General features: G+C 43.5%; 1 protein-coding gene across 1 annotated transcript in view; it reads right to left on the bottom strand.

Annotated features, from left to right (window-relative positions):
- Positions 1-8793: 8793 nt before the first annotated feature.
- The window catches only part of NUP160 (nucleoporin 160), a 67926-nt gene continuing 60893 nt past the window's right edge, over positions 8794-15826 (bottom strand). The window contains exons 31-33 of the mRNA XM_032282483.1: positions 14149-14274; positions 11414-11518; positions 8794-9876 (exon numbers count right to left, since the gene is read on the bottom strand). Coding sequence (XP_032138374.1) covers positions 9787-9876; positions 11414-11518; positions 14149-14274 — 321 coding nt within the window. The 3' untranslated portion in view covers positions 8794-9786. The remainder of the gene's footprint in view (positions 9877-11413; positions 11519-14148; positions 14275-15826) is intronic.

Below are 15826 nucleotides of genomic sequence, written 5' to 3'. Positions count from 1 at the left end.
TCTTTCTACATTTGAAACAAAGATCAGTTTCTCAGAAATTATATACTTGGTGTATCTTCCACTTTCTCTTCCCTGAGAACTAACAGGTCTTTTTGCACAGGTGCCACCCCTCGAGTTTCCAGTATACCAACATCAGCCTAGGGACCACCTCCTTGTCAAAAGTTGGAGAGAAGGAACAGCTCAAACCAGCCTGGGAAAAACCTTACATACTGCTCCTAACTATCAAAACTGCAATCCAGACAGCAGAAAGAGGACAGACCCATCACACCTGAGTCTAGAAAGCACCATCCCCTCCGGAGTCATAGGCCATAGTCCCAGGAAACTCTACCAAACTAACGCTAAGAAAAGCTTAACCCTCCTTCATTTATTTTATTACTCTTTCTTCTTTCCTTGTTCTATTGCTGACCACCTTGTTATTAATGTAACCAGGTCACCTTTTCCTTAGACAATCACATTTAATGGCCTGTCTCGCCAAACCTTGTGGGGATTTCCAAAACCAAAGGTAACTGGCCTCCTCAGAAAAATATATCTGTCGTTCCAAGGTGACTTTTAACCTCCGTGACCCTTGCTTCATAGAAACCAAGTCCCCCACATTTCTCAAATTTTAGGAACTAAACGAAGGCAAGTTTCCAGGATGGTGCTGTCCCTCCTAGATGATGTCCTATGGACCACTGAGGAACAAGGAGGAATTCCTTAAAGGGCTACACCTCTCTAAAGCCATACCTCCGTATCACCAAAGAAAGTGTTCCTTCTAATTGTCAACAGTACTGCCGGCACGGTGGCGCGTGCTTGTATTCCCAGCTACTCAAGAGGCTGAGGTGGGAGGATTGCTTGAGCCCAGGAGTTCTGGGCTGTAGTGTGCTATGCCGATCGGGTGTCCGCTCTAAGTGCAGCATAAATATGGTGACCTCCTGGGAGCAGGGGACCACCAGGTTGCCTAAGGAGGGGTGAACCAGTCCAAGTCGGAGGTGGAGCAGGTCAAAACTCCAGTTCTGATTAGTAGTGGGATCGCGCCTGTGAATAGCCACTGCACTCCAGCCTGGGCAACATAGCGAGACCCTGTCTCTTTAAAAAAAAAACCCAGTAATTGTTAACAGTACCAATTCGATCCAGGGCAGCTCTCACTTCTTACCTCTACCTCTACCGACCCTGACCCCACGTTGGGTTGCTTCTACGGTACAAGAGCCAAGTTGGCCGGTACAGACCTCATAAAGTCTTTCGAAATGCATTTTATTAATCCCTCATCCTTTTTGTCCCCCTCCCCCTCTTCTCCTTTGGACCTGTTCTGATCAAACTGTCATCCTTTCTATGCCCAATAATAGGACCAAAGTAGACTTTGTAGAAGTAAATGATTTAAAATAAACTTTAGCAATAGAGATAAGATAACAAGATACAAATGCCTGGTTGGAACGGATCAAATATTCTGTCCCCACGTTAAACAAAAGCAATTGTTATGCTCGTATGCATGGCAGGTCAGAGGCCCAGATTGTCCCATTTCCACCAGGATGCTTCTCCAGTCAACCAGGCATGGGCTGTATGGTAGCTCTTGTCCAAGATTTTACAGCCTGGGGTAACAAGTCATGCCAAGCTCTCTCTCTGCTATATCCCAAAGTTCAACACCCTGCAGGTCAGCCCCCGAGGGCCATCCAGCCTCTGTCTCCCGACAGTAAGTTCACTTCGTGTTTATGATGACAAGGAGGAAACAGCTTTCCTTGGAGACCTGAAGAGATACAGGGAGCTTAAGACTTTTCAAGAGCTTACCCTTGTTCATCCCTAGCAATGTACGGTGGTATTGTAGTGGACCTTTACTGGACACTCTGCCAAGTAATTAGAGTGGCACTTGTGCTCTAGTTTCACCCTGGCGTCTCATTAACCAGAGGAAGGAAAAATACAACATCATAAAGCAAGAGAAGCCCCTTATGAGTCTTTCGATTCTCACATTTATTTAGATGCAATTGGAGATCCATGAGGAGTACCAGATACATTTAAAGCCCGAGATCAATTAGCTGCAGGATTTGAGTCAATATTTTGGTAGGTGACAAGTAATAAGAACGTAGATTGGATAAATTACATTTATTACAACCAGCGGCGGTTTATTAACTACACTAGAGATGCTATTATGGTATCAAAGAAATAGCTGAATAATTAGGGGCTGCTAGCCAGATAGCGTAGGAAAATAGAATAACTTTGGATATGATATTAGCAGAAAGAAGAAGAATTTGCATCATGATTAAAACTCAGTGTTGTACTTTCATCCCAAACAATACCACCCCTGATGGAAGTATAACAAAGGCACTGCAAGGTCTAACTGTTCTGTCCAATGAGTTAACCAAAAACTCAAGGATAAATGACCCCTTCACAGGCTGGCTAGAAAAATGGTTCGGTAAATGGAAAGGAATCATAGCCTCGATTCTTCTCTCGAAGCTGTAGTAGGTGTACTCATTCTTGTCAGGCATTGTGTCATACCATGAGTCAGTAGGCTGGTGCAAAGACTCATGAAAGCAGCACTTACTAAAATCTTCCTTAATTCCCCTCCACCTTATTCAGAGAAGCTTCTTTCAGAAAATCAAGCAGAACAACTAAGCCAAGACATTTTTTTTTTAAGATGGGGTTTCATGTTGGTCAGGCTGGTTTTGAACTCCCGACCTCAGGTGATCTGCCCGCCTTGGCCTCCAAAATGCTTGGATTACAGGCGTGAGCCATCACGCCCAGCAAGCCAAGACATTTTAAGGACATTTGAAGAGAAAGCTGTAAAAAATTCAAGAGGAAGGAGTTGTTGAATACAATGAGTTCTAAATTTCTCTTCAAAGAATCAGCATGTCAGATTGTTCAGTTCTTTGTCCTCCATTTTATTTTATTTTATTTTTTTTGAGACGGAGTTTCGCTCTTGTTACCCAGGCTGGAGTGCAATGGCGCGATCTCGGCTCACCACAACCTCCGTGTCCTGGGTTCAGGCAATTCTCCTGCCTCAGCCTCCTGAGTAGCTGGGATTACAAGCACGCGCCACCATGCCCAGCTAATTTTTTGTATTTTTTTAGTAGAGACGGGTTTTCACCATGTTGACCAGGATGGTCTCGATCTCTTGACCTCGTGATCCACCCGCCTCGGGCTCCCAAAGTGCTGGGATTACAGGCGTGAGCCACCACGCCCGGCCTTTGTCCTCCATTTTAAAGTTTAACTTCCTCCTAGTTTCAGTAAACAATCTTTTCCACCAGTTCTTTTTTTTTTTTTTTTTTAATTTTAATAAAATAGTGATGGGGTGTCACCATGTTGGCCAGGCTGGTCTTGAACTCCTGACCTCAGGTGATCCACCCATCTTGGCCTCCCAAAGTGCTGGGATTACAGGCGTGAGCCACCATGCCTGGCCTTTCCACCAATTCTAATCAGTAGTTCACATCTGTTCCCCTGGTCATCTGCTCTGTCCTGACTCCCCCGATCACCTGCTTTGACTGTCACCTTTAGTTACCTGTTCTGTAACCGTCCTTCCTGCCAAACTGCTCACCCCACTGCTCTGGCTCATACTCCTGCTCCCTTTAAAATAGCCAATCGGAATTAGCTTAGACTGTGCAATCCAACCCTAGCCAATAGGGGAACAGCACAGCAGTAGGGGCTACCTGTGTCAGGGATAAGAACCTTCCCCTCCCCTGTTCAGGTGTGCGTTTGCCATTGCTCCATCTGTGAGACACACCCTTCTATAGAAGTAAATTGCTTTGCTGAGAAAATTTATATCAAGTGCTACTACTTTTGCAGCCCTGAAAACTTACATATAACAGTGATGGTCATCACCTTTTCATATATCTGTTGGCCATTTGTTTGTCTTCTTTGGACAAATGTCTTTTCAGTCCAGGAGCAGTGGCTCATGCCTATAATACCAGCACTTTGAGAGGCTGAGGTGAGAGGATTGCTTGAGCCCAGGAGTTCAAGACCAGTCTGAGGAACACAGGAAGCCCCATCTCTATAAACAATAAACACAATTAGCCAGGAACGGTGGTGTGTGCCTGTGATCCCAGCTACTCATGAGGCTGAGGTGAGAGGATCGCTTGAGCCTGGGAGGTGGAGGCTGCAGTGAGCAGTGACAGTGCCACTGTATTCCAGCCTGGCTGACAGAGACCCTGTCTCAAAAAAAAAAAGGTCTTTTCAGACCCACTAACCATTTAAAAATCTTTTGTTCTTTTGCTGTTGCGTTGTATGATTTCTTATATATTTCATTTCTTTATTATTTGATTTTTAATATTTACTATTTATTTACTTTGAGACAGGGTCTCTTGCTCTTCGGCTCAGGCTGGAGTGCAGCGGCACGATCATGGCTCAGTGCAGCTCCAACCACGGGTCAAGGGATCCTCACATCTCCGCCTCGCAGATAGCTGGGACTATGGGTGTGTACCACCATGCCTGGCTAACTTTAAACACTTATATATATTTTTTTTTAATTAGAGATGGGGTATCACCATGTTGGCCAGGCTGGTCTCGAACTCCTGACCTCAGGTGATCTACCCATCTCAGCCTCCCAAAGTGCTGGGATTACAGGTGTGAGCCACCACGCCTGGCCAGCTTTAAACATTTTTTGCAGAGATGAGGTCTCACTATGTTGCCCAGGCTGGTCTTTAACTCCTGGGCTCCAGTGATCCTCCCATCTTGGCTTCCAAAAGTGTTGGGATTATAAGCATGCAGGGATTTAATCTTAATTCCAAAAGCTGATCTTTCTGAATACATTTTAAGGCTCTGGCTTTCCGAGGTTACCTTCAAAGGTGGGCTGTTCACAGATGTCTCAACTTTAGCAGGGTTAGAATAAAGTCTTATGATTGTGTATTTGTTGATTTATCTGAATTTTATTTGGTTTCACTCCAAAGTGGGTGTACTTTGTACAATTCAATTCCAACTCTAAGCACCTGAATTTGGCTTTGACTTCATTGGGTTCAGTCCTAAGACTGACTTCAGCTATAAGGGAGATCCCCCAGTCCTCTGACACTTTTGTTTGTTTTTTACATGAGTCTCACTCTGTAGCCCAGGCTGGAGTGCAGTGGCGTGATCTTGGCTCACTGCAATCTTTGCCTCCCAGGTTCAAGTAATTCTTGTTTCTCAGCCTCCCAAGTAGCTGGGATACAGGCACGTGCCACCACGCCCGGCTAATTTTTGTATTTTCAGTAGAGATGGGTTTTTGCTGTGTTGGCCAGGCTGGTCTCGCGCTCCTAACCTCAGGTGATCTGCTTGCCTCGGCCTTCTGAAATGCTGAGGTTACAGGCATGAGCCGCTGTGTCCAGCCCCTTGGACACTTCTGACTGGCTACAAATTCAGGGCTTCCCAGGACGCTTTTTCTATCATTCACTGGAACTGCTCAGCATGTAGGAAAGCGGCATACATATGCTTATGGGTTTACTATAAAGGATAACGAATAGGGCAAGGTCTGGGAGGGAGCACGGAGCTTCCATGCTGCCTGTGGAGTCAGGGCCTGTCACCCTCCCAGCACCCTCCCTTTACCAACAGGGACGCTCCACCAAATCTTGATGTTTAGAATTTTGCTGGGGCTTCATTACATAGGTGTAATTGATTAAATCATTGGCTGTGTGATTGAACTCAATCTCCAAGCTTCCTGGCCAGGCGTGAAGGCCAGGCTGGTCTGAAACTCCTTGCCTCAAGTGATCTGCTGCTTTGGCCTCCCAAAGTGCTGGGATTACAGGTGTGAGCCACTGTGCCTGGCCCAGGTGTACTCTTTTTTTTTTTTTTTGAGACGGAGTTTCGCTCTTGTTACCCAGGCTGGAGTGCAATGGCGTGATCTCGGCTCACTGCAACCTCCGCCTCCTGGGTTCAGGCAATTCTCCTGCCTCAGCCTCCCGAGTAACTGGGACTACAGGCACGCGCCACCATGCCCAGCTGATTTTTTGTATTTTTAGTAGAGACGGGGTTTCACCATGTTGACCAGGATGGTCTCGATCAATTGACCTCGTGATCCACCGGCCTCAGCCTCCCAAAGTGCTGGGATTACAGGCGTGAGCCACCGTGCCCGGCTATTTTTATTTTTTTTAAAGATGGGGTTTCACCATTGTTGGTCAGGTGGGTCTTGAACTCCCGACCTCAGGTGATCCGCCCACCTTGGCCTCCAAATGCTTAGATTATAGGCATGAGCCACTGCGCCCGGCCTACAGATACATTCTTTATTTGACCTTGTGTATTTTGGGGGAAGTTCACTTAAAACATGAAGTGTCGCCGGGCGCGGTGGCTCAAGCCTGTAATCCCAGCACTTTGGGAGGCCGAAGCGGGTGGATCACGAGGTCAAGAGATCGAGACCATCCTGGTCAACATGGTGAAACTCTGTCTCTACTAAAAATACAAAACATTAGCTGGGCATGGTGGTGCGTGCCTGTAATCCCAGCTACTCAGGAGGTTGAGGCAGGAGAATTGCCTGAACCCAGGAGGCGGAGGTTGCGGTGAGCCGAGATCACGTCATTGCACTCCAGCCTGGGTAACAAGAGTGAAACTCCGTCTCAAAAAAAAAAAACACAAAAAACATGAAGTATCATTTACTGGAAGAAATATTTTTAGTCCAGTGACTGGCATAGGTCATTTGAACAATAAATTGGCTTTTTGATGATAGAGTTCTGTGCAGGCACCGAAAGGTATATTTTTTGTGACAAGGGGTTAATGATAAATGATGACTTATTTCTATTAAAGGGCCTTCCTATTTTGAAAAAAAAAATACAGAAGAATCGATATTTTTATGTATAGGCACCATTGGAAAGAACTGTGATGAAAGAAAACTTTAGAAAACTTCTATAATATATTCTATGTTCTAGTAGAAAAAAATTACAGCTAAAACTTGGTCGATATGAAATTCAGTGTGTTTGAGGACAGTCTCGCTGGAGTGCAATGGCGTGATCTCGGCTCACTGCAACTGATGCCTCCTGGGTTCAAGCGATTCTCTTGCCTCAGACTCCCGAGTAGCTCGTAGCTGGGACTACAGGCGTGGGCCACCACACTTGGCTGATTTTTTGTATTTCTTTTTTTACATTTTTTCTTTTCAAAGATGGGGTTTCACCATGATGGCCAGGCTGGTCTTGAACTCCTGACCTCAGGTGATCCACCCGCCTCGGCCTCCCAAAGTGCTAGGATTACAGGCATGAGCCACCGCACCCAGCTGATATTTTGTATTTTTAGTAGAGACAGGGTTTCACCATGTTAGCCAAGATGGTCTTGACATCCTGACTTCGTGATTCACCTGCCTTGGCCTCCCAAAGTGCTGGGATTACAGGCGTGAGCCACCGCGCCCGGCTGATATTTTGTATTTTTAGTAGAGACAGGGTTTCACCATGTTAGCCAAGATGGTCTTGACATCCTGACTTCATGATTCACCTGCCTTGGCCTCCCAAAGTGCTGGGATTACAGGCGCGAGCCACCGTACTGGCTGTCATGAATTCTAATATTAAAAAAACCTGCTTTTATTGTCACAGGCTGGTAAGGTAGGTGACTTACCAGCTATAACTGGTTAAATTATTTAAGAACTATGAAATTAAGGTTTCATCTAAGAGTCACAACTTTTAACAGTAAGTAGCTAGATACTAAAAAGGAATGAACTTTTTTTTTTGAGATGGAGTGCAATGGCATGGTCTTGGCTCATTACAACCTCCGCCTCCTGGGTTCAAGCAGTTGTCCTGCCTCAGCCTCCTGAGTAGCTGGGATTACAGTCACCTGCCACCACGCCCACCTAATTTTTGTTATTTTTAGTAGAGACAGGGTTTCGCCATGTTGGTTAAGCTGGTCTTGAACTCGACCTCAGGTGATCCACCTGCCTCGGCCTCCCAAGGTGCTGGGATTGAAGGTGTGAGCCACCACACCTGGCCGGGAGGAACCTTTGAAATACTACTTTATGATTAGAAAGTTGCCAGCGTTGGGAAAAACAAGGAATACTGCTGCTATTATAGATTATTAAAGTAACACACAGTCCAGCAATCAAAAATGCAGACTCAAAACTGAGAAAAGTGGAGTGGAAGGATGGGGGCATGCCCTGCTCTGGTTGGGACTCAAAGTGAGGAAGGCAGAAGACAATGGACAGAAGAGCTGGGCTGGGTTGAGCATGGGTTCTAGAACAGGAAAAGCTGATCAGTATCTTGTGAACTGCCAGCATGGAAACCACTGCATTGATCAGCAACACAAATGGTGGGGGAGGTTCTAGAATAGGGATAGTTTCTGACTACTCGTTGCTCTCCAGAGGTGGCTACAACAGGGTTTGGTTGAATTGTTACCCAGGCTGGAGTGCAGTGACATGCTCAAGGCTCACTCCAACCTCCACCTCCTAGGCCCAAGCCATTGTCCTGCCTCAGCCCCTCCATTAGCTGGGACTAGAGGTACGAACCACCACATCCAGCTAATAGTTTTTTTGGAGAGATGTGGTTTTCCCATGTTGATCTTGAACTCCTGACTTCAAGTGATCTGCCTGCCTCAGCTTTCCAAAGTGTTGGGATTACAGGGGTGAGCCACCATGCCTAGCCCTTGATGTTTTTCATACTATGGGTTATGATCCATTAGTCACTCATGAGCATATCAGGATACACAGTAGGTGAGGATACAAATTTGGGAAACTTTTCTTTTGGTATATATGTGTTTGTAGGTCAAAATGTCTTTCTTACTGTTTTGAAAGCCACAGGTTTAGAGAGCTGGGAGGAAAGGAGCTCTCCCAGTTCCTAATTGCCCCAAATGCCTCATATTAATCATAGTAGAGCAAAAATGGGGAAAAAAAAAAGAAAAAAAAAAAAAGAACCACACACTTCAATATCTACCAACAACAGTACCACAGAGAAATTCACATTGTTAATTAAAGTATATAATGTAAATATGGTATTGAAAGTATAAAAATTAAAGGCTTATGAAAAACTCAAGAAGGGTCAAAAGGCTATATAAGCAAGTAGTATACAGATTGTTTCCTTAAAAGATAAATTTTAATATATAGAATAAAATCCAAGATGATTTTATTATTTTTCACTTTCCCAAAACTTGTGAGCATGAATGCTTCTGAATCTGACCAATAAAGTTTATATTTTGGTCCAAATACATTATTAGACTAACTTGTATGATCAAGTCCAGCTTGATTATCATAAATCATAGACGTTAACAATTTACTCTGAGAATCTGTTGCTAATATAGATGATGGATACAATTTTTTCTTAGCTAAGAATTTACTCAACTTTAGCTCAGAACCAGATTCAAAATATCTTCTTTAAACAGCTGGTCATCATTTTAGGCTTAATCTAGGCAAATTATTTAATACTTTATTGAAGATCATACAAAACCTCCAAAATAAATAATGAAAAGAGTACGCAAAATCATTAGCCTCTGTGTGCAATACAGAAAATACATGTCAGTTCTGGACCAAAATAATTGCATTAAAATACAAAAGGTGATTGGAAGAATTAAAAGATTTGCCGTGACTGTTTTTGGTGGTCAGCTACAACAAGCCAACAACCCCCAGCTATTTTGGAAAGTGAAGGTGGGTCTTAATTTGCAGATAAAGAATGTCTTCGGTAGTTTAAAAAAATATAAACTCTAAAAAAGCTTGTGAATCATATACAAAAGCAGCTATTTGAGACCAAGGTTGAACACCAGAAATTGTGTTAGCACCACCAGCAAGTACAGGGTCCTCTGACTCTTCCGCCCTATCTTGTGCAGAATGCGGGCTTGAATGCTGTACACATGATTTATAGTTATAAAAATCGGCCTTGAGTACAGGGTTCCTGTAGGGTAGTCTTAAGCCCTAAGAGGCACCAAGCGGTTACAAAGGCTAGGTAACATTCCGGATCACAAGGTCCGACGATATAATAAATCTCGTGTTGCCTTATCAACTTTTTGCTGGTAGTCTTCCAATTTGTCAAGTATTTTCTGCGACAGCTATAAGAGGAAAGAAGGAAAACATTACAGAACAGCTCAACAATGGAAAAAGATTGAAGTTATTAATCACTTTGACTTCATCAAGTAGATTCCGTCTAATAAAGATGTTAGCCTGTTAGCCACTCTGCTTCATAAAATCACCATTCAGTATAGGAGTCTCCTCTGTGACTCTACTGATAAAACTAAGCCTCTCTGTTACATACAACATCTCAATCTCATTTTCTAAGAATGGAAATCATACCAATATTTCTAATAAAAGGATCACTAACTCTTTTCTCAGAACCAGAGATGCTGCATATAATTTAACTAGTTATTAGCTGCCAAGTGAAATATAGAACTAATATTTATTTTATTTTAGAGGCGAAGTTTCACTCTTGTTAACCAGGCTGGAATACAATGTTGGGATTTCAGCTCACTGAAACCTCCACCTCCCAGGTTCAAGCAATTCTCCTGCCTCAGCCTCCTGAGTAGCTGGAATTACAGGCATGTGCCACCACGCCCAGCAAATTTTGTATTTTTAGCAGAGATGGGGTGTCTTCATATTGGTCAGACTGGTCTCCAACTCCTGACCTCAGGTGATCCACCTGCCTTGGCCTCCCAAGGTGCTGGGATTACAGGCGTGGGCCACTGCACCCAGCCTAGAACTAATATTTTAGATAGGCTCAGGAGGCACTCTATCTCATTGGTAAACAAGCCATCACTATAATTATTCTGAGCAAAGGAAACATTATTGTTTTTTATTTTAAGGCAAGCATATATGACTCCTGAGAAATGTTGCTGTATTTTTTTTTTTTTTTGAGACAGTCTTGTTCTGCCATCCAGGCTGGAGTGCAGTGGTGCAATCTTGGCTCACTGCAACCTCTACCTGCTGGGTTCAAACAATTCTCCTGCCTCAGCTTCCCGGGTAGCTGGGATTACAGGTGCCCACCACCATGCCTGGCTAATTTTGTATATTATTAGTAGATACGGTGTTTCACCATGTTGGTTGGCAAAGCTGGTCTCCAACTCCTGACCTCAGGTGATCCACCTGCCTCAGCCTCCCAAATTGCTGAGATTACAGGCGTGAGCTACTGTGCCCGACCTATCACACTGTATTTCAAGTACCTGTTTACCCTGTAGGGTCTGCCCTACCAACTAAAAGCTTTAAAGGATGGACTGACTGCATGCCATTTGTCTCTGCATAATTAACATTTATATAGTTTCTCTCTCTCTCTCTCTCTCTTTTTTTTTTTAAAGATGGGGTTTCACCATGATGGCCAGGCTGGTCTTGAACTCCTGACCTCAGGTGATCCACCCACCTTCACCTCCCAAAGTGCTAGGATTACAGACGTGAACCACCGCGCCCGGTGGCTCATGCGTTTTCTTCACCATGTTGCTTAGATCCTTTGCCTTATCTATAAAGGGACTGGGCAGCTTAAGGGCCAAAAACGGGCTTTTGTGCTTCCTTTCTAATCCCTGAGAACTGAAGATCAAGCTGCAAGGTATAACTGCTAGTGCGGGGGCTTACAGAAGACGTCTCATGAAAGGGCTGACTTACTGCGATGTTGTGACTGTTGGCACTGTTCTCTCCCAGAGCGTGGAGAAGCTGATCAATAGAGGAGTACGGAAGCCACACCAATGGGGCCGTTGCGGACAGTGGAAACTAAAAGGAAAATGTTTATTTGAAAACAGTCTGCAAAGTGTACCATTTCTTCTGGGTAGTTGCTTTCATAGGACTCTGTAAAATAAAATGCCCCCTTTTTGTTAAGACAGTCTTGCTCTGTCGCCCAGGTTGAGTGCTATGGCACGATCTCGGCTCACTGCAACCTCTACCTTCTGGGCTCAAGCGATTCTCATGCTTCAGCCTTTTGAGGAGCTGGACTACAGATGTGCACCACCACACCCGGCTAATTTTTTAATTTTTATTTTTAGTAGAGATATGCTTTCACCATGTTGGCCAGGCTAGTCTTGAACTCCCAGCCTCAAGTGATCTACCCACCTTGGCCTCCCAAAGTAAGCCACTGTGACGGGCCAAATAAAATGCTTTTATTTCACAACAAGAAACTGTGTGTGTGTGCAGGTGCATGTACACAATGGAAACCCCCCTTTCTACAATTGGGAAACTTGTCATTTTCTCGGTTAAATTAAATATATTTAAAAATTCTTTTTTTTGGTCTTTTTGATTTTTCCTTTTATGGAGAATGGGGTCTCACTATATTGCCCAGGCAGGTCTTGAAGTCCTGGGCTCAAGCTATCCTCCCACCTCTGCCTCCCTAAGAGCTAGGATTACAGGCATGAGCCACAGTGCCCGGCTATATTTAAAAATTCATGTCATCTTTCTCTCTCTTTTTTTTTTTTTGAGACAGGGTCTCACTGTGTCATCCAGGCTGGAGTGTAGTGACAAGATCATAGCTCACTGTACCCTCAACTCCAGGGCTCATGTGATCCTCCCACATAGCTGGGACTACAGACATGCACCACTATGCCCAGCTAAGATTTTTCTGTTTTTTGTAGAGATAGGTTCTCATTATGTTGCCAAGGCTGGTCTTGAACCCCTGGGTTTAAACGAACCTCCCACCCTGACCTCCCAAAGTGCTAGGATTACAAGTGTGAGCTACTGCACCTGGCTGATTTCATGACGGTTGAAGAACCTGGTTCTGTAGTTAACTACACCTGTTTAGACCTGGCTATTCTATTGCATTTACCATCTGTGTGAGCCTGTTCTTTCAGGGGTTAAAAAAAAAATAAAATTAAAACATTTCTTTGTAAGGCTGTTATAAGGATTAAGTAGAAAATGCTGGCCAGGCATGGTAGCTCATGCCTGTAATCCCAGCACTTTGGGAAGCCAAGGTGGGCAGATGACGAGGTCAGGCAGACCAGGCTGGTCAACATGGTGAAACCCCGTCTCTACTAAAAATACAAAAACTACCCAGGCGTGGTGGCACAATCCCAGCTACTTAGGAGGCTGAGGCAGAAGAATTGCTTGAACCCAGGAGATGGAGATTGCAGTGAGCCGAGATCATGCCCCTCCACCCCAGCCTGGGTGACAGAGCAAGAATCCGTCTGAACCCAGGAGATGGAGATTGCAGTGAGCCGAGATCATGCCCCTCCACCCCAGCCTGGGTGACAGAGCAAGAATCCGTCTCAAAAAAAAAAAAACAAAAAAATAATAAAAAAAAAAATGCTTGTAGAGACTTAACACAGTCCCGGTACACACATAATACCATTTTGTTTACCTCTCTCCATTGAATGCTAACTAATGCCACAATATTTTGATAGAGAAAGATGAAACTCCTATTTTATAAATGGGAGACTAGAGATTCCTAGAGTGTCAAGATTTAGTTGTATAACTATAGATAGTAAAGGTTCAATACACTAACATGTAGTTCAATTTGCTCTCAGATTCTCACCTTACAGAGCATGATAATAAAAAGAAATGCCTAGGTCAGGCGTGGTGGCTCACTTGAAGTTAGGAGTTCGAGACCAGCCTGGCCAAGATGGTGAAACCCCATCTCTACTAAAAACATAAAAATTAGCCGGGTGTGGTGACGGACACCTGTAATCCCAGCTACTCAGGAGGCTGAGGCAGGAGAATTGCTTGAAGCCAGAAGGCAGAGATTGCAGTGAGGCAAGATCGTGCCACTGCACTCTAACCTGGGTGACAGAGCAAGATTCTGTCTCAAATAAAATAAAATAAAATGTAAAATAAAGTTGGGTGTGGTGGCAAGTGCCTGCAATCGTAGCTACTCGGGAGGCTGGGGCAAGAGAATTGCTTGAACCCGGGAGGCAGAGGTTGTGGTGAGCGGAGGCTGCACCACTGTGCTCCAGCCCGGGTGAAAGAGCAAGACTCTGTCAAAAAAAAAAACAAAAAAAAAACAAAAAAACCCACAAACAACAACAACAGAAATGCCTATACAGATGTTCCTCAACTTATGGTGGGCTTGTTTTCCAATAAAACTATCATCAGTTGAAAATATCGTAAGTTGAAAATGCATATAATACACCTAACCTAATGAACATCATGGGTTAGCCCAGCCTACTTAAGCATGCTCAGGACACTTAACATTAACCTATAAGTTGGGCAAAATCATATAACAAAAAGCCTACTTTATAATACACTGTTGAATATCTCATTAATTTATTGAACACTGTACTGCAAGTCAAACTCTGAATGGTTGTATGAATATTTTAAAGTATGGTTTCTCATAAATGTTCATCACTTTCAAACCATCGTAAAGTTGAAAAATCATAAGTCAAACCATTGTAAATTGGGGATCGTTTGTATATGCCTACCTCAATTCCAAAGTATTGATGTCCTTTTCCCAATACAGCATCCACATATTCTGACACCAAATCCACAGCTTCTTCTAAAAGGTCATAGTTCAAGTACAAACGAAGCAATTCAGCAGCATCAACCTTCTGTGAAAAGTCAATGATTAAGAATATGTATCTGGCTGGGCGCGGTGGCTCAAGCCTGTACTCCCAGCACTTTGGGAGGCCGAGGCGGGTGGATCACGAGGTCAAGAGATCGAGACCATCCTGGTCAACATGGTGAAACCCTGTCTCTACTAAAAATACAAAACATTAGCTGGGCATGATGGCGCGTGCCTGTAATCCCAGCTACTGAGGAGGCTGAGGCAGGAGAATTGCCTGAACCCAGGAGGCGGAGGTTGCGGTGGGCCGAGATCGCGCCATTGCACTCCAGCCTGGGTAACAAGAGTGAAACTCCGTCTCAAAAAAAAAAAAAAAAAAAAAAAAAAAAAAAAAAAAAAAAAAAAAAAGAATATGTATCTATTTCCCTCTTATTTGGGTACTGACCAAAAGAATGTTGAGTGGCTGATGCCCTAACGTTTGTATTTCTCAAAATAATTAAACCAGTGCCTTGGCTTACTCATCTGTATCTTAGTATAACAGCTGATAACAAGTTTGGGGAGTTAGGAAAAAAAAAAAAAGTTGAATTCCCAAGAGCCGTTACCTCTAGGCACTTTAGGAGGCTCTGTTGTTAAATAGCCTTCTTCCCCTCTTTTGTGACCTAAGATGTATTTTAACTTTTCTCCACTTCAGTTTCCACAGGTGTAAAGTCAATAAATTTTTCCTAAATACTAAAGTGACAATATAGTCACATAATAAGAACTATACAAATGACAAATGCAAAAGAAGTTCAAATAATCAATAACTTCAAATCTGAAGTCTCTATTTGGAAGAGCTCTATTAATTAAGTATGCTTTCTATATTCTGATTTGATCACAATCTTACCTTTATCATCTTAGCTGCCTTCCCTACTTATTTATTTTTTTTGAGACAGAGTCTTGCTCTGTTGCCCAGGCTGGAGTGCAATGGCACGATCTTGGCTTATTGCAACCTCCACCCACTGGGTTCAAGCGATTCTCCTGCCTCAGCCTCGAGAGTAGCTAGGATTACAGGCACCCACCACTGTGCCCGGCTAATTCTTGTATTTTTACTAGAGACGGGGTTTCACCATGTTGGCCAGGTTGGTTTCGAACTCCTGACCTCAGGTGATCCACCTGCCATGGCCTCCCAAAGTGCTGGGACTATAGGTGTGAGCCACCGTGCCCGGCTGTTTTTGATTTTTAATAGGTGAAACAGTGGGAGTGGAGAAGGAACCAATCTGAAACTGGTTGTGCTCAATTCATTGTAAATACCATGGCACTCAGACGAGCCATATTGTTATATTATTTGAAAAGTACTCCACCCACTTCTGAGAATTTTTGAGTTATGAATAGTAAATCCTATGTATAAACTTATTGTTCAGTGAATATAACAGTAGTCATTAACCTAATTACTAACAAATGAAACTTCAAATCTAAACACACAGTACTACTGTGGAAATGAAATCAAATTGTTCTTACAGTTTTAGCTACGAAGAAAAGCTTTCCAAAGTATATAAGTCAACATGTTCCCATAAGTTATCACTTCATCTTTTTCTTTTTTTTTTTTTTTTTTTTTTTTT

This window comes from Sapajus apella, unplaced genomic scaffold (assembly GCF_009761245.1).
Source record: "Sapajus apella isolate SASKATOON/1434 unplaced genomic scaffold, GSC_monkey_1.0 scaffold14, whole genome shotgun sequence".
NCBI classification, from domain to species: Eukaryota; Metazoa; Chordata; class Mammalia; order Primates; family Cebidae; genus Sapajus; species Sapajus apella.
This window is presented reverse-complemented; position numbering and strand designations above follow the sequence as displayed.